Raw genomic sequence first — 27868 nt, forward strand, 5'->3', positions numbered from 1 at the left:
ATACGTCGCCTTAGACATGAGGGTTACACAACAGAGAGTCCATAAAAATTCTTGGGGAAGAATGTTTTGGAGAGGGAAGGCGAAAATACTGGAGTAGGCGTGTAAGGTGTCTATGTATAGGTTTCTTGGTACGCTGAATCGAATAAAAGTATCATCAGTCAAATAGGACGAAAAATATAAAAATGGTGGTCGTCCAAACTTTCCAAACATTTATAATTTCTATGATTATTAATCGGTCGGAACTGTGTGTGATATACAGTACAAAAAGGCGTACAGTTTTTTTTTTTTTTTTTGAAGATACTATTTTTGTTCATTGATTCATACTTTGAGTTTTAATATATGTCACACAACTGGAGACTGTTGTATTTAAGTTTGCAACAATATGTGTTTGTTTCATATTATTTGATTTGTTTTTTTATAGCGCTTACGCACAGAATATGACGTTGTATTTTTGTTCACACAATAACGTCTCTGTTTCTTTGGCAATATCATTATTACATTTTCATATCACCTTTTCTGATTTTCTACGAACTAAAGACATGATATATTAGCAAGTAATATAATACAATTTTGTTCTTCGTGTCAATGGCGTTTGTTATTCCTCATAGCCCCTTCTTTATCCGGCCCCGGGTAAAAGCTACGCTACTCACCTCAGCATTCAGCACCGCTTTTATTCGCTCTGATGCATCTTTCTTAACGTTTCAATGCAATTTTCAGACATATTCACTCGAAACATAGCCAAAAATTAACAAAATATCAGAGCACCAGCTTTCTCCTTACCCCTCTATTATCTCCGGAACGGTTGAGGTCGAGGGTTTTTCCCTCTAATGGATTTAATTGTATACAAAAATATTTCGTTTGCGCATAAACTCGTCCACAATTTCTTGTCACACTTGAATCGGTTTTCTTGTTAGTTTCAAAAGTAAAATGTTTTTATATGCTCTTATTCTGTATTAATCTGAATCTTGTTTCGAGTTGCCCATTGGAGTGAAGGGTGGCCTGCCTTTTCTTACAATACATTTTTTTTTCAGTACTTCAGAGCATATTTTATTGTATAAACCAAACTGTCCTATATTTTTTTCGGAGGCTTGCACTAGTGTTCATCTTTTGTCACATGACCTGATAATGATGGCATTCCTGTCGTCTGCTTTTTGTAGTAGTTGTTGTAGAAGAGGACGTGATTTTGTTGATAAATAAGAAGCACGTGTTTAGAAATATAGACCACATGTAAGATATTACAGTATAATAGGATAGAGTTCAATGGTCCAAAATACGTGGCCTCTTCGATTTTCAGATTGAACAGATTGTGGTGCGCGATTACTTGAAGAAAGTCTTATCCGAAATCGTCAGTGTGTTAGGTGTATTGCGAGCAACAGTGTCTAGGGTGGCGGCGGCATACAGAATTCGTAGCAAGATTTCATTAGAGGAGTAAATAGTAAACTGTAACTAACTCAACATTAGAGAGATGATCAAATATTGGAAGAATTGTAACAAAAAATATCTGGAAGAAGCTTTTTCTATAATCATAGTCCAATGAGAGCTGAATATCCGCAGGCATGTTGTGATTTCGAAACCTGTAATGTCGCCACCATTGTGGTAATACGAAGAAGCTAGTATTGAGAAGAAAGTCTAATATCCTCGGACGGAAGAAGTGAAAAACACGTAAATGATGTACAAAAATTCATAATATGTCTTGTTTAAATGGTGTAACATTGATCTCTAACTTTCTAAAGGTGATCACAATAATCAGTAGTAACACATGTACATTTGTAATAACCTTTGGAAACTTATCCGTATTTACTATTGCATATTTTGTAGTAAACATTTTACAAAAGGTCTTGTTATCTATTATTAAAAAGTTCTACAGTTTGTTGCAAGTTGTGTCATAGATATAAAAATAAAATAAAATAAAATAAAGTTCGCTCCACATCTTATCTAATAGAGCGCATATCCGTTTCTATCCAACGGTAAGGTCTCGTCGGTCCTTGGCACTTTACCATCTGGCAAGGAACTGGATGAAGTGTTTATACTCTGAGGGACTATAGTTTTTCTTTTGACGTTATAATTACATAATTATTTCTGATTTAATATTTCTTGTTTCCGACCATGAATCGACATTAATATGTTCTTTAACTTTAAAATACTATCGTAACAGTGTAAACAAATTATTTCAATACCTCTAATATTGAATGTTTTTCCGAACTATTTAAAAAAATAAAATAAAAATAAATCAAAATAAAAGAAAGAAATATTATTATTGTATACTTTTCTCCCGTTTCAAAATAGATCATAATAATTAAAGTTCGAAAAATTATTCAATACTTTCATTGAAAATATATTTGAAAAAGTTTGAGAAATAAATTTAATTTTACTTTAGTTTAAATTGAGTGTGATATTGAAGGAAATAACAACATGAATGATAATGGAAAGAAATTGTGCAATTTGATTTCACTTTCTCAATCCAATATAAACTAATTATTTGTGTTTTTTCTTTAAAGGGGACGAGGAAAATTCAAGACTCAGTTTAAAAAGAAGAGGAGGGGAGCAAAAGGACCTGGAAATAAGTAAGTTGTGCTATATGGTCACTTCCGTTATTTTCGTATGACCAAAATAAAGAAATTAAATTGTAGAATGATTAAAAAAAAAAAAGACATAAATGGAAGGTTATTTGAGAAGTACTTGATAATATACATTAAGTCTAGTCCAGCAGAAATTTAAATTTCGTTATATGTGTCTATTCATTTGATGCCTTACTGAAAAGTTTCAAGATGTACTTTAAACCATTAAGAAAGAAAATACTTCTTCTTTTCACATGTACATTCATGTCAACATGACATGCCCCGGTATATTTTGACCTTGTAAAAGAAAGGCGATAATATGAAGTAAAACGTAACCTAGAAAATCAGGTATACTCCCCATCAACAGCAATAACGTATTTCCAGTGCTTCTCCAGAGTATGTATCCCACTATGGAACTCAACGGAGCGTAAATCAATACATGGATCACCTTGTCGAGGCTTCGGAACCGTCGCCTAATGAATGCAACAAGCAATAATCTGAAATAAAATATCCAGAGAGTTTGTGGATTGCATTAGTGTTTTCGGAGCAAGTCTTGTAACAGTGACATGGGTAAAGCGTTCTACACTGCAATTGAATGGATCTTCCAATGTTCCACTTCCCGTTATTGGGCACAGTAGTCGCCTTGACTGCTGCGTTATCTATTGATTGTGATGCATCTCGGAGGAATCATCACTTTGCTATTGAATTGGTTAATCCTTCACAACAGTGGCGGCTTTAGCGGCTAGGTCGGGTAGGCACAGGCCTACCCAAAATTTTTGAAAAATATATAAACGCTAAAAGATACAATGAAGAGTAAATATATGTTCCACTATTTATACTAATGGTAGATAATTATTTAATAAATAGCATCAACTACTACTGTAAAAGTAATTTCCTACTGTTATTAATCAAATGTGTATATGTATCCATAAGCAAGGGGCGGGCCTAGTCAAAATTAAAATCCTAAAGCCGCCCCTGCTTCACAACATCCCTACTGAATGTTTTGTAAGTTTTTGTCTGTTCCCTAACGTTTGCATCCAGTGTAAATTCGTGAAGTTTACAAGCCTGCACATTGGAGTTCCCATGTTTTACCTGTTCTCTCTGACGTCACTCGTTTAGATGTACTGGTCAGAAGCAGAAGACTACAAAAAGAGGCAGTCACTTTCTGTTTTATTAAGATCACGCAAATGGGATTTATTATATGGTAATGTTAGTACATCCGTCTGTTTGTACGTATGTAAGTCCGTTACTCCACATGATAACTCTTAAACGGGAGCGATTTTTAAAATTATGTTTTCGTAGTAGATAGCGAGAGTCATTATCATGGCAGAGTTAACCCGTTAACTTCACTAGTAACGGTGACCTTAACGGTAGCTGTCCATATACCATTTTCTATTATTGGAACAAAATATGTAATAGAAGTTAACACATTTCGCCGTTAGATGGCAGCAAACGTTCTTCAACGGTTGACATCTATTGGACGAAATTGAACTTGAAATGCGTGATCCTTTTTACCACGTACCAGAGTTTATTTAATCTCGAAACGGAAAGTGTAGTGAACATTGGAAATTTGACAGAACTTCTTTAATACGGATACAGTAAAAACCTTTAAACTAGCCTCATTTTGGTGGAACCTGCATTGTTCAATAACACATGCATTATTTCTTAATTAGGACACACATCTATCATGTATCCTGGCCACATTGGACCTATATTCGTATATGTTAATGTTAAATTTACTTCTGTATGGTGAACGTCAACAGAACAATTGATTGGGTACAAGGTCTTTCTATGTCTTAGAAACGAATTCAGAACATACTTTACAGTTCTTAAGCTTCGGAAAATCAATAAACCTAAAAGGGAAAACCTTTCGTTTGAAAGTAATTGATCTGAAAATGCAGAAGGTAATGGTAGTGCTATTTATTGCTATTTATGTCTCTTGTCAGTGAGTGTATGCATAGATTGACGCAATTAGGTACTTCCATTTATATCCTACACTGCAAGACATTTGATAGACCAGTCGAGACGAATAGATTAACCTTGTTTTTGTCACATTTTCCATCTGGAGATCACCTGTACAAAATTTGTAACGAGTGATGATTGAATTTAATGTTGCAACGTTGAAAAGTATAAGAACTGTTTTTTCTGTTTGTTTACTACTTACACAGGGAGACAATGTGGATGTTTACTACATACAAGGGGAGATAACATGGATGTTTCGAGTACTTCGTGAATTAACAAAAATAATGTGTGTGCAGCAAGGTTATAGTGAATTTGATCTTAATTTACGTTTTCATAATATTGCAGTAAGATATATGTATGTATAGAACAACTCAGTAGTGTGTTAGTAAACAGAGTATGCTAAACGAGAAAAAAAGTTTAATAGTTGTCAAATCATTATCATAACATTATTAGGCAATTTACAAAATATTCCTGTATCTAAAAATAAATTTATATTACATATTCTCAATTATACACAACTCATGAAGATAATAAACTTGATTAAATTTATATAAATAATTACTTACCTAAATCGATTACAAACAATAATTTAGAAGTTTTTTTCTCTATTTTCAAAAATTTGTATTCTTTCTACTATTCAAATATATATATATATATATATATATATATATATATATATATATATATATATATAGAGAGAGAGAGAGAGAGAGAGAGAGAGAGAGAAAGAAAACTTGGAGAAAACTTCTTTTCAATGGATTACTTGCTTCGTTCTTGAGCATCATTTGCTCCAGAATGGATGACCAGATACTCATATTTCTCTGGATATAGTTTTCCCATTCCAGTTAGTTAGAAACCATTTACAACAGATTTCTTTTTTATACATGACTGTATTAATAATTATATCTATGAACACGTTTAATTTGACACTATATATTCACAGTGTGTTTCAGAATTCTTATTTCAATGGTTTCTTTTTAAAAGATGATTCCACACACGAAAATTAAGCAAAATAGCACAGCATCGAAATCGGCCAGATCTTTAGATGCGACGTGTAACATATATGGGTAATAAGATATGAGATTACTTATCAGAAATGCTATGGTTTTGAAGAAATACGTATAGAAAATTATGCTTGAACTAATATATAATAACAATGATAATAACATGCAGTTTAAAATTTTGTTGGAGACAATAAAAGAAGTAAATCAGCTTTAATAATCTGCTTAGCAAAGATATAAAATGTGGAAAAAGCTATTGGCCAACGATGTAAATTGAATATTTTTTGGATAGTCCAAGTATAACTTTCTCTAAGAATTCTCTGCACTTTTTTGTAATGGCGTATAGTCTGAAAATATTTTCCCACATATTGTAAGACTTGATACCCAGAAACAAAGCTGAGTTCGTCCCGTGGACTTTCGGGTTTATTTCCGTGAGACTCACTTCCAGTGCGTTGTAGTAAGTATTCTGAAATACCTTGTTGTTCTAATGTAGTAACATCACAAGTATTTGCCATTATTGACAGTTAGTTCATTTGGCACAAATGTAGGAGCTCCCATGCACTACGATTTTCCTCTAATCAATTAGTTTTTATTTACGAATTACCTTCTTTTATATCGTCTACTAATTCCATTACCTTTCTTACTTCTGCCATACTTTCTATTATATCCCCAATAAAACAGTTTTTCAAGTAATATTCTAATGAGTTTCTTTTATAGCGTCCTCCATATTTAGCTAACACCTCATTGTTTTCCATTCCATCCAGTTACTCTCCCTATTTTTTTCTGTAGCCGCAGCCCAAACTTTCTTTTATTTCATCTTCACTTTTGTCAAAGCAAGTTCCTGCCTCGTGTAGCATAATATTACATATTAAGGAATTGTACCTTTATGTAATCAACTGGCTACCTCGCGTTCTTTCTGTGCACTGGTCCCGGACTTTATTTCCAGTGGAGGGTGCTTGCCTCGGACGCAAATCCGAGGGTCGAATTCCACTTTAGAAAATAAGTTCCGCCTCAAGTAGCCTCGGTGCTTGAAACGGACGCTAAATTTCAATGAGTTCGTTCCGTACTATTTCCTTTAACGACCTAAAATACGAGATCTCGTTCATTTCTATTTTTGCGAATAGATCGTTCACTAATCTTATCTTGCTTCTATTTGTTGTTCACACTTCAGATTTTTATTAAAAATGCTACCAGCTTCCAAAAACTAATTACGTGTTGTATTTTTTCTCTGCATCTTTCATTTATGATAGTACTATGTTGTGTCTTCGTGATATTCTTCATATCATTTCCTCAAATTTTCTAACATCCTTCTTCTTTCCGTTTTTGGATTACTCTATATCCTCATCCTCATCGTCACAGTGAATAAATGTAACTCTTCTATTTCCTAGCGAAATACAGTCTTCATTACGTAGACCCAACCTTCCTAACTACTTCTTTTGTATATTTTAAATAGTTTTGGCGAAAGGCAATAATTCAGTGGAAGTTCCCTTTCCTCTGTCATTTGTTATTCTTTTCTAACTTTTACCTGTTAATGCTTAACTTTTTCACGAGTCTTCGATCTTTCTTTAGCACTCCCATCAAGATAAATTTAGTTGATCATCCTATTTGCATTTAAATTACCGCGAAGAAGAAAGAAGAAAACTTTGGTAGTGTCAATTTACCTTTCACGTAGTAAAGATGTAATATGAGGCCTCGTCCACTTGAGTATTTTGTAACTAGTGCGGTAATTATGGTTTCATTTATCACTTGATGAATTTTGTAAGTGGCTGCTATACTCTGCTGGCATGATTGCCACAGAATTGCTAAATACCAACGATATTTTCCTGCTCTATATCTTCTTATAACCACTCGCATTCGGTTTCTTTGTTTCGTTTTCTGCTAATAGTAGCGCAGTACCAAATCTTATCGAAACACGCATAATCACATGGATTTCTTTAATTACAGAGGTGACAACTCTAGCGATGATGAAGATAAGGATGTTGATGAATCAGAAGATTTTGTTAAAGTGGAAAAGTTCGAATGCATTGGTAATTATTCATTGCATTTATCTATTTTATTGTATATAGCAAATAGACTGAAAGTATTTGAGAACAAGACCCTGAGACGAATATTCGGACCCAAGAGGAACGGGAATGGGGAATGGCGGAAACTTCATAACGAGGAACTACATAATTTATATGGTTTACCCAACATTGTTAGGGTCGTCAAGTCTAGGAGGCTTAGATGGGCGGGTCATGTAGCTAGAATGGAAGAAAGTAGAGACGCTTTCAAAGTCTTGACTGGCAGACCAATCGGAAAACGACCAATAGGAAGACCTAGGCGCAGATGGGAGGACAATATTAAGATGGATCTCGCAGAGATTGGAATACAGAGTAGAAACTGGATGCAGTTAGCTAAGGATAGAAGTCAGTGGAGAGCTTTTGTGAACGCGGCATTGAACCTCCGGGTTCCATAGGCCATAGAGTTTATTGTATATAGCAAGGATTAATTTTCTCTTTTGGATACTGATAGGCAAATAAACAATTACTTTAGGCAGATACCATTTGGCACATTTTGGTAAGATAGACTTTTATAATGTGTCCTAGGTGAGTGCTTAGTAAATAAACAATATAGTTTACTAGGGCAGGTGGATCAAAATAGATGCATTGATTTAAATATCTTCCAACAGGTTGGCTGGTTTAAACCAAGGTGGTTTAAACCTTGGTTTAAAGCAGCTGTTTTTTTTTCTCAAAAAAACCAACTGGTTTAAACCAAAAAAGAAAAATGTTCGTAGAAGTGTCGTAAAATCTTGATGATCACATTTTTGGGTTACCACGTTTCGCTTCCGTATATTATTCGTATTATATTCAGACCTAAATTCCCTATTTATTACTCAGAGACTATACTACAAAAGCAAATTTTTTATATATAAGTTTATGAAAGTTTATTTTGTGATTTTTTAAATAGTTTATTATTGTTGTGCAATTGCAATCGAAGATAAATTCTAAATAATGTCTCGTTTTAATAATGTTTACTATTGATAAAATACATCGAAATGCCGTACTTTTGGGAGGAGGGTGTTATACAAACCCCACGAGAGGCATTTATTGAAATCCAAAGTATCTTTGGCATCTATTTATGTATAAATGGGTCAGAGCCAAAGTGGACTCAAATATTTCGTATCTTTATTCACATTTCTTACTGATATGCAAATTAAGTCGTCGTATTTCCTTAACTTGGACTAATAAAAGTCGTAGTGAACAAACTTGGACTAAATTAGTTCTTCTGTACTCTGCAGTATTTTGAAATTGTCCATATGTAATTCTGTATAATGGTTTCAGTTGTGCAACTGTTTATCTTTTTGTCCTTCTGAAATGACTCTTTGACAATTATATTAACAAATATGTAAAGATCAGTACAACGTATTTTTATCAGGAGTCCTGTGTGAGTAAGTCGGCAGATGTATCGCATTTGTGACCAACTAGTCCCGGTTTCAAGTTCAAATGGAGGACAATTTCTCTCGGATGTAAGCCGAGAAGCAGTTTGGGTTCCGCTTTAAGCTTATGTGATCCCTTCCAGCACAATCCGGTTGCTGCATAGTAACACCAAGGCGAAACAAACTTATTTCTGTCCATATGTGATATGTATCGAGCAAATTATTTAAACCAAAAAAAAAAAAAAAAAAAAAAAAAAACGGGTTTAAACCAAAAACACCGGATTTTTTTTCAATAAAAACCATGGTTTTTGCCAACCCTGTCTTCCAGGGTAGTAAAACAAACTAAATCTGAAAAGTCATGAAAATACAAGAAATGTGTATAATAGTATTGAATTATATTGAATACTAGCTGAACCTGCGCGCTCTACACAGCGCATCATTCACATATGAGCGTGAATCTCCTTGTCATTCCTCACAGCATCTATACATGTCCCTTTACAGACACAAGTGAAGGACGTCTTGATAAAAATCGGTAAGGGGTATCATAAAGTTGAGATTTTTCGGTTATTTTTTCAATATCTCGGATCATTTGCTAGATTTGAGCATACTTCTTCTTGGAATTTCTAATTTATGTATGATCAGTGTTTTTTCTTCTTGCATGCAGTATGTAAGAAGCAAGTACATTACGTACACAATTAATTATAATGTCAGTGATATATGGTGTTCATTAGGCAAAACATTCCAAACAATAAAGATTCATCTTAGACTGGAGAAATGGTTATCCTTCGTTTTCATTATCATTTGGCCATGAAACAAACGCCGGAGATATATACACACACCGTATACAAATGTGTTGTGTTGGAGTGTATAACCCGTAGGATATACTATTTAAAATTGCAATACTTCTAGTATACCTACGTGTACTAGAAGTGTAATAAAGAAATAACGGCCATTTTTAAATATTCAATTAGAACTGAATAATCTACACAAGATTTGCAATCGATCAGTGAAAAAGCCATCTTTCGAGGGCGTGTGGTTTCCGAGATGTCATTGTCACAAGCATTGATCACAAACATGTAAACGTCCACAAACATATAAACGTTTCTTGACCACAAACATATAAACCTATCATTTTAATATATAGACTAGCTGAACCTGTGCTCTCTACACAGCGCATCATTCGCATATGAGCATAAATATCCTTCTCATTTCTCACATCTGTACATGTCCCTTTACAGACACAAGTTTTGAAAAAATATCGGCAAGGCGTATCATAAAGGGGAGATTTAATCGATTATTTTTTTCTCAATATCTCGCACCGTTTGCAAGATTTGAGCCTACTTCCGGTTGGAGTTTCTAATTCATGCATGACCAGTGTTTTCTTTCTTCTTGCATGCAGTATGCAATTAGCAAATACATTACATACACAATTAATTATAATGACAGTTATATATGGCGCTCATTGGGCAAAACACTCCAAAAATAAAGATTCATCTTACTGCTTAAACTGGAGAAATGGTTATTGTTCCTTTTTCATTATTATTTGGCCATGAAACAAACGCCTGAGACATATGTAACCCCTATATACAACAGTGTGGTGTTCGAATGTATAACGCGTAGGATATGATGCTTAATTTTTTTTAAAAAATTTCAACGCTTCCAGTGTACCCTAAAAAATGTAATAAAGAAATAATGGCCATGTTTTTTAAAATATTTTTAGAACTAGACAATCTACGCAAAATTTCCAATCGATCAGTGAAAACGCCATCTTTCTAGAGCCTGTAGTTTCCGAGATCTCGTTGTCGAAAGGATTGACCACAAACATATAAACGTCCACAACATATAGTTATAAGAACTCGGAAGATGGAAGCACAATTCACGTGCATTGATTTTAGAGATGGCTTATTAAAATACAAAGGCTTTGAACAATAATTTTATACCATAAACTTTATGAAAAAGATCTAGTTAACTAATTTGTTTAAAGTACTCGTACTTAAAATGTTTGTGTCTGTAAACGTGAAATCACACATAACCGTAAATGAAAGATTTGAAAGCCAAAGTTATAGGTTGGAGCTCGGGCGCTTTTAGTTGCTGTTGTAGCATTTTAATAGATATATATAAATACGTAATTTAATTTCTTACCTGAGAGCATGATCTCCAGTAGCAGAAGTCGTTGAACTAACGGCCAATGATAATGAACAATCTCTTATTCAATAATAGTAATAACAATAAGTCAACTCACCTTTAGATCTATTCTTAGAAACGTACTCAGGACAATTTAGTATTCCTGTCGTGAAATAGGCATATTCCTGTCATGAAATATCTTAAAGAGCCAAAGAGAAATTTTCATTTCTTTATTGTTGCTCATGATTAGGAGGACATAGTGTTTAAAGGAAAGAAGGGTGCCCAGGATATTATAAACAATACTACATAATACTCTATGTTGACCAACCAAGACCTTATCTGCTTTGAACGCCCTTTGGGCTTGCGTGGAAAATGACCCTGTATAATTACCCTATGTTGGCTTAACATATTTTACTACTGGAATGGTTTTACCATTGTTGTAATTAACCAATAATCAATTTTCATAGATTATTGTAAATAGACTTAGTCTTATTCTTATTCACGCAATTGAAGCCTTATAGTAACATGCGCGACAATTGTGTATTCTATCGTGAAAGTAATTCTGTTCCATAGATATTGCTTTATTAGTCATTTACGCACAATCGACAATATTTCAGAGCCTCTGATTAAACTCGTAAATCCAGAAAATCCCGTAATTAAGAGCTCAATATTTTGTAATAGGAACTACCTAATAAATGCCCGAATAATAAACATTTCCACAGATTATTTTAACTTACGTGTTTCGTCCCCAAAACTGCAGCACTGCTGACTCGTTTGATTAAACAATAGATTCACTGGACGTTGTTGAACACGATGATGCCTTGCGCACTTATCACAGCGTATAACCTCTGCGATGCCTTCCACATATTCGCTGATCCCAAGCGTTTCAAGTATCCTCTGATCTTATTGGCCGATATAGATAGGACATCAAAAGCGATGACATACATATAGCAGAAAGCAAACGCCAGCTGCTGTTGACACCCGTAGCCGAGCGTGCTAGTGAGTGGGTTAGTAATAAAATTCACTTTTGGCGTGGGTTCAAACCCGACCCAAGGATTTTTAATTTTTTTTTTAAATTTTCGTAACACTCTTTCGATTAAAATAAAATTGAAAATAATACTAGAAATTCTACATAAAAGTCTACATAGTAAGGAGAAATTTATAGGTGTCTTTCTTGACCTTTCCAAAGCATTTGAGTTGGTGTCACATAAAAATCTTTTTTGAAAACTACAAGATTATGGAATAAGAGGCATTGCGTATAAATGGTTAAAATCGTGTTTGGAAAATCGGCAGCAAGTAGTAGAAATTAAATACAATAACAGAGAAACAAACCAAACTACATACAACATATCGGAGAAACAAGAAATATCATGTAGAGTGCCACAAGGATCCGTATTAGGCCCGTTATTATTTTTGATATACATTAACATCCTACCAATTAATGTTACTCCAGCAGAACTATCACTTTATGTAGATGATGCTAATATTATAGTAAAATGGAAAACAAATGAGGAAGTTAAAGGTAGTGCAAACGAAATCCTCTGTAAGCTATCTCACTGGATTCTAGAAAATAAACTTAAACATTGTAAAGACGCACGCAATCAATTTTCATCATCTGCGCAAAAAACACGCACTGCCTGTGAATATTTTAATTGAAAATAATGAAATAGACTACGTGAATTCAACGACGTTCTTAGGAATTTGTATAGATAAAAATCTTTTCTGGGATGTTCATATAACAAAGCTTAGTAAGAAATTAAATCAATTTTTTCGCAATTAAAGTACTTAAAAACGCGTTAAAACATTCTACTTTAAAAAGAATTTACTTTGGATTATTCCAGTCGAATTTAACATATGGCATTATATTTTGGGGAAATACACACAAAGCCAAAGTAATTTTTACGATACAGAAGCGAATAACAAGAATGATAGCAACTCCTGAACCAAAAGATCACTGCAAACCAATATTTAAAAAAACTTTGTATACTTCCAGTACCATGTTTGTATATCTTAAATTTACTGATATTTGTAAAGAAACACCTGAAGGGTATCCTTACGCGAGTAGAACAACATAACTATGATACATTGTAGAACATAGAACTGTATAATATTTAAAAGGGTGTAAATATGCAGGTATCATGCTGTACAATAAACTTTCCCTAAAATATAAAGACTCAGGACTCTGTTGCAAAATTTAAAAAAGAACTTCAGAAATATTTATTACTACACTGCTTTTACTAGGTAGAGGAATACATGAATAGTTAACTGAAAAAAAATCTATGATCTAATTAAATCAGTGTCACTATTTGTCTTTAGGATTAGATATATATGGAAGGATTTCTACATACACTGCAAGAAATAATTACTTACTGTAACGTTATTTGTAATAATGATATCATGCAAAATGTAACCATATTATTAACCTAATGTATGTAATTTATATTATTATTATTATTATTTCTTTTTATTTTTGTATTATATATAAATGACGTGTCCACTTCACATGCATTGTAATAACAGTGCTAAATGTACTATGAAAAAAGGACGAAAATAAATACAATACAATACAGTACAATACAATACAATACAATACAATACAATACAATACTCAAATTATTTACCGAGTGGGCTAGTGATGAAAGTCGCTTTTGGCGTGAGTTCAATCCCGACCCAAGGAAAGCTTTTTTTTTAATTTTTTTTTAAAAATTTCATATCATTTTTACATTAAAACATGCGCGCAGTTTTACTATACGGATCCATAGTATAAGTAATAATAATAATAATAATAATAATAATAATAATAATAGTAGTAGTAGTAGTAAAAGTAGTAATAGGAGTAGTAGTACTAGTAAAAGTAGTAATAGGAGTAGTAGTACTAGTAAAAGTAGTAGTAGTAGTAGTAGTAGTAAAAGTAGTAGTAGCAATGGGTTAGAAGCGAATTTTGTTCTCAACATCAAATGGGCAAGACTTGCCCAAATTTTTCTGTACATTTTACATAAACTTAAAACAGCTGGCTAGGGTAGCGCGCGAATATTGAAGCGCTTAGTTTCGGCGAAAATGCGTGCCTTCGTAGGTGAACTAGATGCAACCTGAAATTTACGTTCGACTTTCTAGGGGTTACTCAGACTGGAGGATGTAGAGATACGATTTATGTTTTGAATATTATTTAGTAAACTCAGCAGCCGTTTTGTGCGCTTTGCGGCGCAGGCTATAGTTATGACCTCCTGCAACACTAACTTAGTTGCTGTTATTATTTTCCTACGCACTGCGTCGTTCTTCATACCCACAATTAATTGATCTTTTATCATCTCTTCAGCCATTGGCTCATTCTTATAAAGCGAGACTTGTTTATGTAAGACTAAAACAAATTGCAACACTAATTGTGATTCGGATTGAACCATTTTATGTAAATAGAATCTCTGTGGAGTCGGACTTACTTTCTGTCCATAATGTGTGAGTAATGTTTCATTTAGCTTTTCATATGTCTTGGCTTCGGAATCATCCGACCAAGTCATATTGTAAATATCTTCAAATGGGCATTTATTCCGAAGTTGGTCGTCGTCAAAAAACGTAATAACAGCTACGAAAATTTTAAAATCATCAATTTTTAGGTCCACTTTGAAAGAGTAAAATATAGTAGGGTAGAATAGAGTAGAGTAATTTAGGTATAAGTAGAGTAGGGTAGAGTCGGGTAAACTTAGGGTTAGGAAAATTTGGACCCATTTTGTTAAAATTAATAGAGGGTAAGTTCTCGTCAAAAATACCAACTGGAGTGTCTCTGTACATCTGCAGTCACGTTTAGAATACAAATACTCGTTAGTTTTCCACAATCCAACCATGTGGTAACCTTACCCTAAGTAGTCTCCTCCGCTTGGCTAATAGTTCCTTGATTATATATATATATATATATATAATACAAATTCATCTCTCCTTACTATTACCAAGCACATAACGAGCGAATTATCCATTTCTTCCCTGTAACTTTTCAAAATTTTGCTAGACACGGACGACCAACTTTGGAACTTAACCCTTCAAATGTCCTACTACCCTATAAAAGTTAGTAATGTAGGCGCTTGTTTTTCTTCCTGTACCGATATTGCTATACATAATTGTTCGAATCTCTTAAAGTAACATTATATATTACCCATATCGATGTCTAATGGTTGAAAAGATGTCAGATGTGAAATGATTACTGGGAGCGTAACTTCAATTAAGTACAATGCGCAATATGAATGGGATTCTTAGTTTTATAGTAATGGTTATTCACTCAGTTGAGGCCTTATACTAATATACACGATAATTATGTATCCAATCATAAAAGTGATCCCGTTAGCTTCATTTCATAAGCATGGCTTTGTTAATTATCTTTGAATAATTCACAAGATTCTATACAATATTTCGGAACTTCAGATTAAGCACGTACACCCACAAAATCCCCTAATTGAGAGCTTGACATTTTGTAACAAGAACCATCATTTTAACTTATAAATGCATACTCGAATAACTAACATTTCTTCAGACTATTTTAACTCAAGAGTTCCGTCCTAAAAACTGAAGCACTTGTAAATCGTTCTGTAAACCAATAGATCCCAGCAATTGTCATCTTTCAGTCTTTGATATTAGTGCGTTGACATAATATGTTAATAACAGTTAGTGTCTCTGTATGTGCGTACTTTGTGATGTGGCACAGTGTAAAATACCATTACATAAATCAGGTATTGAGTGCCAATACAGACATTTTGTATGGATTAACTTGCAGAATCATTTCTGTTTTAAATTGTATTTTTATTTTATTTCATGAAAGAAATTTATCTGTTGATTAACGAGATTAGTCACTCAATTCTTCTTTAATATTAATTGTGATAAATTCAGTTATAAAATTGCTATCATGAATGATTATTCCTTTTAAGAATCTTAGCATTTTTTTCCATCTGTAGAAAAATTCGTTATTTTGTGTTTAAGTCACTTTGTAACTGGTAGATAGTAATAATATATTTTCTTCTCACGTAGACAAAAAGAAGGAATTTGTAAAATTCGATCAAGATAACAAGAAAGACGAGTTGTTAACTGAAGAGGAGATGCAGAAATTCATGAAAGGAATCTGGAATATTGATGTAAGTATTGGAAAAATAGGGGTACTACTAGAGTAATATATAATTAGTAATCATTTGGAAAGAATGTATGATGTAATTTCGATAATTTAATTATTTCTAATATGTTATTTTCTTTAGAGGTTGCTCTGGATCATGTGTGTACATTTATTTATTTATTTTTACGTATTGCTGGGCATCGCGGACGGCTGTGGCCTTAAATCCTTCACATATGAGAGGTGACGTCTCACGGCAAGTACACTATCTGGGGAAGGGGGGAAAAAAGGAATGGGGCAGGAAAGAAGATACCTGGACCTCCATCTTATTGCTTTTGATTATAGAATATAATTGATAGTTTGAAAGCAGGCTGTGTTGAAGAAAAGGCAAATAAAAATTCTTATTTCTTTTCGCGCTAAATCGTGTATAAAATGTATTCATGTTCAGAGATTGTTATTTCTCAGAAACTGATGTGACAACATTGCAGTGTGATATGCCACCTACTGAGAAACTTTTACTGTTAAAATGATTTGAGATCCCTCGTATTAATAAACAACAAAATACTTCCATGTTGCCATATCATCACTATCCATTTTCAAATAAAGACAGGTACGGAGCGGAGCGACAACGGTTAACTATTAAAAAATACCGTTTCCATAGACTGAGAACTATGCATATTATAGTAAGACTAGCGTTTGGCTAGCTAGAGGCTGACACCCGCGTTTGCTCGGCCTACGGCCTCGCATCTCTTAGGTATCAGCCTTTGCATCAAGAGTGAATTTTGTGCATTTGCTCATTAATTAAATTTCCTGAATTTGGCACAGCTGGGGGCTTCGCCCCTTGACCCTCACGTTTACTCGGCCTACAGCCTCGCACCTCTTAAATCCACAATTCTACCAAATTTAAAGTTTTTTTTTCCTATATCAATTATCCAAAAGATAAGATTTTGTATCCCAAGAAAACGCCTATTTAAATAACATGAGAATTTCTTTATCCCCTCTTTAGACCCCTTAAAAACTAAAAATATTCACTTTTGGCAATTTTCCTGTAGGTTAGTCCCGGAAGGCTACAATCACAGGAAATTTTATCATTCTAAACCTGCCGGAAGTGCCCAACATTTTGGGGTGTAGATGATGTTCCATATAAATAACATGGGAAAGATTTTTCAGTTCTCCATAAAACCACTCTACAGTTGGAAATTTTTATTTTTAGCGATTTACTTAGTTAACGCTAACGAAAACGTACAAGCATACCGAATTCCAAGTTTTTATTCCAATCCCAAGTACCTAAAACATGAGATTATATGTCCAAAATGACAATAAAATATTCTATCCTTTTCATTATAATATTTATATGTCAGCACAAAACATAATTATTGTAGCACATTCCTTTGTAACCCACTTGAAATAAATTATGCTGGAAAATAATTTGGAACCAGGCGTGTATTATGTTTAAAAAGACCTAATTGCTATTGGTTTTACTCCTATAGTTCTTGAGTAGATGAATGGCGTACTCGTTTACCTTTAGTGCATGAGGACTCATGTTCGTTTCTGGATGTTAGCCTATAGATTATAAAGTATAGGATTAAGTTAGAAAAACCACGGCATTAGTGTTGATGACTGAAGGGAGATGAAGAAGCGTTAGCTTGTATCTTGTAGATCGCTGGTTCATACTATATTTCTTAACAAGTTCTATGAATATAATTTAATATTTGAAAAATAGATGAAACTTGGCTAACAGATCGTGTAGGCAGAAAAAGACCACAAACAGGTAAAAATAAATTCTGTACAAGGTACTATGATGTGTAATCAAATCATTTTTATCAAGTATTCCCGTGATCTACGTCTATTCAGATTGTATTTGTCAGAACATATTATTTGTTTGATTTTTATCCAGACACTCGACACATATGACAGAACTAAAAGCAGGCATTGCTTTAAAATAGAGCATTTAGCTCAGTGTTAAAAGCATTTAAGTATTATTCAACTATCTAGTTGACAGTTGTGCCCGAAGGTGACGATTCTAGTCCTTTTGTCTTTAGATGTAAGATATTCTGACTTCTTAAACTGCCTTACCAACCCACTTGGCGCAACGGCCCATTTGTGAGCCTAAGCCAGTTCCAGCGCCATCTGCTAGCGATTGGCTGAACTAGTCCAGCCTAGCGATAAGCATTCCCTGTCTCAAATAGGCCAATCAGAAGCTTTCTAGACTTAGCGGCCGTCACGTGACTCCCAGTTTGCCTTACGACGATGGGTGAAAGCACCGGCATCGAACCCGAGACCACGCGGACATGAGTCCAACGCTCCTACCACTAGATTACTGTATTTCCCACTTAAGAGGCCTCATCACTGCAAAATTAAAGTACAGCTAATTTTACAGTAATTATACTATAAAAGATAATCAAAAAGTGGAACAAGATCTCCCTAGACAATATTATTTTGCGTGAGATACCGTTATCACGACTTATTTATCTGCTTTCGATTTCCAGCCATTTAGAAAATCAGCATTTATTTTCGCGTTTCTAAATAAATGCAAACGGAAAGCTACTAGGTGACTCGTGATAACGGTACATCATGCAAAATAATATTGTCTAGGGAGGTCTTGATCCAATTTTTGATTATCTTTTTTCTATTTGATGATATCACATAATTACTATAAAATTAGCGGTATTTTAATTTCGCAGTGATAGGGACTCTTAAAGTGCTGTACAAGTCTTAATTTCTTAGCAGTTAATGCTACTCAATTCAATTCAAAAATTTAACAAAAGCAACATAATGTAGCAATAAAGTTTAATGTATTTTTTTCTGCTTTTATCTTGAGAATAGTTAAAGTTGCTTTTTTGAACCTAAATTTGTGTTGTTTTATAATTAAAAATTTACAGCTGAAGAAGAGGTTGAAAGGTGTTGTTCTAATTGGTGTATTAGATGGTAAGGATGTGTCTATGGTGCCAACATACGTTGAAGAAGTAATCAAGTTTAAGAAAGAGAAGAGGAAGGCTCGATATCACATCACCAATGATTGTAAGTTAATTCATATTATCATTTAAAATCATGCACAATAAGCACAGTTTTCATTAATGTTCTTCTAACCTTATTATTACGTGTTCGAATTTGAGTAGCTCGTTTCCAAAGGGTTCTTTGCCCATGAAGAGGAAATGGTAGAAAACAAAAAAACTAAAACTGTCTTTTTTTGGGGGGTGAAGTATAAACTGAGAACATTTTAATGTCCTTTGTTGAATTAATTAATGTTAATTAATGTGAAAATGTGTTATGAATAAAGTTCATGTACATATAGGCGTATAGTACTTCATAGTATAGTATGTGTATAATAGGCGTACTGGCGATGACCAATTTCGAAATTTTTACTTTCCGCAATTCGGACAGTAAAATCGGAATAATTCCGGAATTCGGAAAAATACCGATAGCTGAAAAATTCCGGAATTTTCTAAATTCTGGATTTATTTCGAATTCCAGAATTTTTTCCAAAATCCGGAATTTTTCTGAATTTCGAAATTTTTCCGAAATACGGAAAGTGAAATTTCCGAGTCCGGAAAATGTTGGCCATCCCTATTTAATACTAGGATTTAAAAAAAAAGGGGGGGGGGCAAGGGGGCTTTATAACTGGACGAAAAGTTTATATTTATTTTAGTGACTTTAGAATTGTTGAATCTCAGTAAAATATATTCATATGCAGATTTATGGGAGGAATTCAATGTTACGAATAACTCAGTTTTCAATTTTTTGGGCCAAGAACCTCTTTGGACATGGGCGCCTCATTTCAAAATGTTATTCTCTCAATAAGTTCATCTACTTCCACTGAAAGGCTTTTCAAAGGTTGGTGGAGATTACAATTTAAGGAAAATGAGTCTTTTGTTTTGGATACTGTGTTATAAAGGGTACGCTTCACTATAGACTAAATGTAATAATTTCATCATTTAACTGCTGCGTACAAGTATTTACATAATAACGTAGCACTGATTATTTCGCTGATTATAAATACAATAAATACCGTTTCATCGTATGTTTTTATCGTTAATAAGTTACATATCCGAATAAACGAATTAGCGCAGATGTAGAATTTGCATGTGGTTTTAATTATTAATGAATAAGCATATCTACGAACTATTGATTGATGGCTGATAAGCATATTGGTATTAACCTGGAGCGTATTACGTGTGCTGACGGGATAAAGCATGAATATACTATTCAGGTAAAAAATGTATTCTTACATTACATAAAATGTGCGTAAAAATGCGAACGTTAACATATCGTATTGAAATAAATTGCTTGTTTACTGTATTATATTATAAATATATTTGAATTAGATATATTGTGTGTTGGACACATTTCAAACCCGAAAACAGATTAACAAGTTGTGGAAATAATTTATTTTTTGATAAAATAATAACACTATATTAAAATGGTAATTTATGCATGATGTCAATGAGATTTTACTCTGGATTTAGATCTCGTGGTCTTATGAATATGCTACTAATACTTCTTCTGTTTTAGTATCATCAGATGATGGAAAGAACAAAGGGAGCTATATGTCCAATGAAGATTTGAGATCACTTCTGGGAGCACTTTGGAGTATTGATGTAAGTTACTATATGATGTAGTACATGTGATTAAATCCATTCCATTTACGAAACCTTACATAAAATAAATGAAGTGTAATGCTGAATGAACAATTGTGTGCTCAGTGAACCCAGAGAACTCATTTAAAAAAAATCCTTTTAGAAATGCTTCAGGTAGACATAAGGGGCGGTATTCAGAAGGAATTCGTTAATCAAGCGTTAGTCCTACTATTAGTGTCGTATTAGCTCTGTGCTAAGGAGGTGTACTTTTTTGTATTCAGTCTGCTTGGAGTTCAGCTAATAAGTTGATTTGGGTATGATCAATACCTCGAGTGAGAGAAATAAATGTGGCAATTACAGAAATCTAGACGTGCGCATGCGAAATTCGAATGAAATTCGAATATGTGAAATACGAAATTCGAAATGTTTTCTTTGTGGTTTGATATCACAACAACTTACAGTTACGAGATGGAATTATGATTAAATTGTTCATTTCTGAGGAATGTATTTATGAGGGAAATAAGTAGAAGTCAATTAATATTAGCGACAATAGAAGGATTATGTTGTAATTGTAAGGGAAGATAATTTATCGATCAGTTGTATGTATCCCTCAGAAAACTGGAAACTTTGTACTCATCTTTTACTCTTCACCTTAAGAAACAGTTCTACTATTGTAGAGGACTCGGCTAAATAGCTGCTTCATAGTTAACGCACCCGATGAGGTGATAGGATAGAAAGAAAGAAGGAAAGACAAATAATTAATTGCGTTTGTATTTTCATAATGTAAGTTTATTGTAACTAAACCAGGGTACCCTCTGCTTTAAATTAATTAGTCACATGTGATTAATTACTACGTGCTAATCAAAGTTTCTGACTACATTTCTGATAACCATGCGTTAGTCATATCCTTAGTATGGTGCTAATCATACTTCAAAACGACCCTGCATAAGGCCTAGGATGTTTTAGTAAATTCCCAACAAAGATTTGGAAGAAACAGGTTATTACGAACAGTGAAAAAAAGAACCACAAGCTAAATTTTCGAACCCTCGGCATTTTTAGATATTTAATTATTTAAGTTTACATGAGAGAAGTAAGATTTCATCTAGGCGATAGTCCTTTCGTTAAAGAGGGTCGCGGTGGCTCAGTGGTAGTGTTCACTTCTGGTGCATGGGGTCCTTCGTTCGATCCCAGCTCGCGACAAGTGAGCTTTGTGGTGGACGAATACAGTGTGCGTGGGTTTTCTCGGGTTCTCCCATTTTCTCCCACTTTATTCTACCATTTCATTCATTTCTCATCATCACCGTCTCCTTTAGCCTAGCCGACATAATCGTGGGACGTAAAACTTAAAGATTTCATTTCATTTTCCTTTCATTAAAAAGCAGAATACTATTTGTAGTCGTTACTATTTAATGTCGAGAAAGTAAGGAAAGGTAACGTTGTCTTAAGATAGCTTTCAATTTGAAAAGTATTACCTAAATATGCATTATTTATTTATTTTATTCCTGGTAAGATAGTATTATTTAATTGTTAACTGTCTTTTAATGTGTTGTTTCCATGTATTTATTAGTTATACCTGTGCCTGATACAAAAAAATAAATTCTCAAATGTATTCAATGAGTGAAGTAAAAAACAGGGAAGAAAAACAATTATAATTAAAACAGGCTAATTCGGCCATTTTGGCACGAGCCATCTTAATACACAATTTTATTTCAAACAATGTACATTTAAAACAATATTAGTGAAACACTCCACAGGGCTCTCAGGCCGGGACTTTCTTTATATAAATCTCCCGTAAGGAAGGTAACTGGAACTGGAAAGATAGGCACTACACATGCGATCTTGCAAATCGGAATTCAATAAAAGCACACGAAATTTATTCAGCCTGAAGTAATCACTATCTTACGAAAGAACATTCACATAATTCTATAAACTTTTAATGGGCATGAGTTTATTTGAGAAACAATGTTTTAAATCGAGAGGACTGAAGGCGTACGAAATATTGACCTTGCAGAAGTAGTTCTTCATAATAAGTGAAAAATTAATCATATTAGTAGAAAAAAATGCGTTGTAGAGAAACGTTAGTCGCATAACATTTGGAATATTGTTTTATGAAAATCTTATATACTTTTATTACGTTTAAAGAGTGCAAGAATTTCATGAGACATGTTTCATAGTAAGATAGACTTTCTGTCAAGTGTTCAACTAAGATACGCCGTGGTCTTAAACTGGCAACATTTCTCTTGGTCACTAATGAGGTAGGATTATATGCATGAAGGTGTTTTCAACTGTGACAACAGCTACCTGCGGTGTGGCAATAAGTGTCATGCAGTGCGACACATTTCATAGTTTAAACGTTCAGGCTCTTATTTCGTTTGAGAGGCTTGTGTATTTCATTTGCATACCTGTTGGCAGTTATGCAGTATTTCTTTTTCTCTCTCTCTCTCTCTCTCTCTCTCTCTCTCTCTCTCTCTCTCATATATATATATATATATATATATATTGTCAACCCTCCTGCGTGTGCCTTTAATTTTGGGATTGCGTAGCTCAGTTACGCAGGAAGATTGTCCTCTGGACATTATCTGAAATGCCCAGGAAACTTAAACTTAACCTACAAACTAGAACGGGGAAACGCTAATAACAACTCAAGTGTTTAACTGTAACAATTCATGTATTCAAATTCTCTAATCATGGTTAAGTGTAAAATGTGTGTGAATGTAGCGGATATGTAAAACAAACGTCAGATCACAACCTAATAAATTTTGGTTATTTCTTCACTTGACAACAACTCTACATTGGAACACATACCTTGGGTGTTGTTGGTTCTCTCCTCTGGATAACGTAGAGCTCGTCCTCTATTGTATAATGGCCTGGATAGAATTCGTAGACTAACAATGGTCAGACCTTAAACTTGGTACTGCCATCGACTGTGATAGTAATAAATGTTAACTCTCGACTGAATGATACTCGACTCCTTTCTCCTTCTATCGTTCTCCAGTTCACTCGTTCTCTGGCTCTCTGGTTCTCTCTCGATTTCTTAAAACATGGTCTTTTTATTCCCTTTTCTCGGCTGATGAAACTGCTACATCATCATCCATCGACATCTTTCAGTGTTTATTCATCTCATTGCCGAAACTTATGTCATCAAGTGATCGAAATCTCCAGACACCTACATCTGCAATCTGACTATTTTGACATATTCAAAATCATGTGTTTTTGTTGACAAACATTTTACAAAACCTTTTACATTGCATTTTATTGTTTGTTGTCTTCGTTAGCATAACATTGCTACATTCTGCTAATGTCTTGTTTTATTCTTACTACATCCAAATAAACAAAACCAAGTGTCTGACCTAATTTTGAAATAAACTTAACCTATATTTTAATTTTGTAATAATCTTCATCCAATTATTTATCCAATTTTAATTACAATCATTCCGTTCAATATGGATGTATTGACAATATATAACTAACTAACTAACTAACTAACTAACTCTATGGCCTATGGAACCCGGAGGTTCAGTGCCGCGTTCACAAAAGCTCTCCACTGACTTCTATCCTTAGCTAATTGCATCCAGTTTCTACTTTGTATTCCTAACTCTGCGAGATCCATCTTAATATTATCCTCCCATCTGCGCCTAGGTCTTCCTAATGGTCGTTTTCCTATGGGTCTTCCAGTCAAGGCTTTGAAAGCGTTTCTACTTTCTTCCATTCTAGCTACATGACCTGCCCACCTAAGCCTCCTAGACTTGACGACCCTAACAATGTTGGGTAAACCGTATAAACTATGTAGTTCCTCGTTATGAAGTATCCGCCATTCCCCATTCTCGTTCCTCTTGGGTCCGAATATTCTTCTCAGGATCCTGTTCTCAAATACTTTCAGTCTATGTTCTTCCCTCAGAGTAAGTGACCATGTTTCGCAACCATACAGAACAACAGGCATGATTATCGTTTTATATATTTTAAGCTTCAAAATATGATATATGTCCAATAGACAAATGTGATTCATGCGTAATGGCGGCTCAGGTCACTTAAGTGAATATTTGGATGTTGATTTTCCTCAAAGCTGGATTGGGGAGCTACTGAATGGCCAGGCTGGTCATCAGACTTAAATCCATTACATTAGTACCTCTGAGGACGTTTAAATCTATTATTTATATGACTCCAGTATCTCTGGTTGGCGTTATAAGACTACCTTCTATGAACGGGTATGAAGAAATAATAACAGTCGAGATATGCATAAAAATAAAATACATGGAGCTAAGGTTCAGAGGATTCGTACAACTACGAAAACGTCACTTTGAACAGCTTCTATTTTAAAAAAAATATTTTTTGTGTGTAGTTTCACCTTCTTGAATTGCATTAGTGGTTGTTTTGTATGATTGTTCTTATTTGTTTAATGACAACTTTGTTAAATAATAAAACTTAACCATTTACTTAATAATGGGAAGAGTAATGTCAGGAAAACTAATTGGATTTGTTACATATGATATGGCTAGTCATATGAGACAAATAACATTCTCATTTTTGTGGATGATAGATCGTAACGGAAGATTTGGAAAGTTCTAATTACGTGAAATACAGGTAGTAGGTTGTTTCGGAATAACATGAAACAACTGCTAGTTGAGAAAAGTTTCCGGACCTATGTTGATATGAGCCTTTTTCAGTGTTTGATGAAACACACACTTAAAACACTCGACATAAGTTGTAATCAACATGGTACGCCTTCTTCTAGAGTTATAAACCGCTGAAAATATGAAATATCACGTTTTAAAACGCCCTAGCCTCAAAACTATGGGACTCAAGACCATCGATTAAGGAATTATGGAACTAGCAGTACACTATCTGAATATCTGTTTTACCATCCTCTGATACCAGCGAAACGAACTGTACAAAGAGAGGTGGGGTACGGGGAAGAATTCTGAAACATAGGTATTTGGTAGTTTGTGTACTGCATAGTTTGGGTAATTCATTGAAGTGCTTGCAATAGATCTCATAATGTTCAAGGTAGAGAGTTTTGAAAAGTGATAGTATGCATTTCCAGAAGTTTATAACTATGAAAGGAGCCGTTTTTCGACTCGATATTAGAACTTTTTTTCTTTCACTTGATATAAGAAATCACCTCCCGAAATTTTTTGGAATTACCTTCACCCTGTCTATATATATAATCATTAATTAGTAAAAGTCCATTCATAGATGACAAGACAGAACTTTAAAAATGTATGAGGGCGTAAAATGCCTTCGAATATGACTATGGGAGAAAGAACTGATGATAGTATATTTCCAAAGAAAAAAAAAAGAAAAAAGATTGCTGCTAATAAAGATCAAGCATCGTAACAAATGACAGAATGAGATAATGAAAATACGTTACGTGAAATATGTTAGTTTCTGTACAGGAAAACAACTTTTGCTATTTTTAGAAACAGACAATTAATAACAAACACAAAGGCAAAAGATTTTAATAGTAATGATTCACTTGTATGGAAGTGAGTCGGTTTGAATGAAACCAAAACTTACGCGTTGTGAAACACCTTAGTAAACAGAATTTTACGGAAAGCATTAGTACTGTACAGGGCTCCACGATTATTTTCTTCGAGGAAATTAAATTTGAGTGTTGTGTAGAGAAGTCCATAAGCGCTATTTGCTCTACGAGAGATTAAAACAATATGTTTATTTTTAGATTCTCAGGTTCGTTAGTTATTGAAACTGATATTTTTTAATTTATAAAGATATTGGATAAAAATATCCGTTTTCTTTACAGAAATGGTGTTCAATGATTTTTCTTTAGCTGGACGTCAATGTCCAGTACCTTGGTTATATGAGACAGGAACGTGTATTTAAACATAGAATAATATGTGTTTGCTCAAACCAAATCTAGGGCCACTCGCTTAGAATTTAAATAATTGAAACAGATTTTTTTATAGTTTAAATTCTTCGCGAAATATAATATACGAAATTTTAACTTAGCAGTTCTATTATTTAAACTAATAATACAACATACATTCAGTTGTTCACTTCAACTAACTTCTTTCTTAACAAGAATTTTAGGAATGATCCAAAAAATGGATCAAAAGATTGCGATCTTGGCCAATAGTTAGTTTTGGATCAGTGGCCACATTTTGAACGGCCCCTAAATCGAGTTTTTTAAATTTATTTATTTATTTATTTTATTTTCTACGGAATAAGCACATCATAGTAAGTTATCTGATAGTTTTGGTTTGGCTTCACTATATGTACAGAGTAGTTCTCCAGATCAAAAATATTTTTGATATAAATATATTGGATCTCGTGATCCAAAAGAAGGCAGTAAATATGTGTAAAGAATAGTGAATTTGAAGTAGTTTTTATGTCAGTGAACCATAAGCTGATGAAAAGCATTGCTGCCACCCACCATAACTCAGTTACAGCATAGGACTGTGGTGACTCAGTGGTAGAGCGTTCACCTCTGGTGCGTGGGGTCGCTGGTTCGATCCCAGCTCTCACCAAGTGAACTTTATAGTGGACAAACACCGTGTGCTTGGGTTTTCTCGGGGTTCCATTCCACCATTTCATTTATTTCTCATCATCACCGTCCCCTTTAGCCTATCCGACATAATTGTGGGACGTAAAATTGAAAGACTTCGTTTCACTTTTTTTTTTTTCAATTACAGCATAGAATAGTACACACAACATGCTGTGGTTTAAGTATCTTGTATCCCATTGGCAGAACTGGATAATACAAGGGAGGAGGAGGCAATACGTGTGCTTTGCATAGTTCTAGTTGGGAAGCATTGGAGAAATGTTTACGTAGTTCAAGATGGAGGGTAATACAAAACAGAAACTTAAAGAGGTGGGTAATAGTAGTTCAGAAAAGTGGGATTGGAATTCCTTAAGCTATAGAGTTAATTTAATGATAAAAGACAACTCTTATGTTTTATCAACTTCCTTTATTTCTATTGTACGATTTATTACGAGTTTAGGCCGACAGAATTGGTAAATGATAATTGTGTTTTGTGTTGAAACAAATTAGATCAGTTCTTAAAACAATCATACATACATTGATTGATTGATTTTAGCTTTACGACGTTGTGCAATATGGGGGTCGCGAAGAGGAGAATGATGCCTGTCCCAAACCACATCAGAGCAGAAATCCTGTGCAGTTGGCGGGT

At 34.0% G+C, this 27868-nt stretch overlaps 1 protein-coding gene across 1 annotated transcript in view; it reads left to right on the forward strand.

Annotated features, from left to right (window-relative positions):
- The window catches only part of LOC145689388 (uncharacterized), a 101810-nt gene that overhangs the window by 54729 nt on the left and 19213 nt on the right, over positions 1-27868 (forward strand). The window contains exons 9-13 of the mRNA XM_081763542.1: positions 2499-2564; positions 7466-7548; positions 16071-16174; positions 19029-19167; positions 20659-20744. Coding sequence (XP_081619668.1) covers positions 2499-2564; positions 7466-7548; positions 16071-16174; positions 19029-19167; positions 20659-20744 — 478 coding nt within the window. The remainder of the gene's footprint in view (positions 1-2498; positions 2565-7465; positions 7549-16070; positions 16175-19028; positions 19168-20658; positions 20745-27868) is intronic.

This window comes from Thermobia domestica, chromosome 7 (genome assembly GCF_964235325.1).
Source record: "Thermobia domestica chromosome 7, izTheDome1.hap1.1, whole genome shotgun sequence".
NCBI classification, from domain to species: Eukaryota; Metazoa; Arthropoda; class Insecta; order Zygentoma; family Lepismatidae; genus Thermobia; species Thermobia domestica.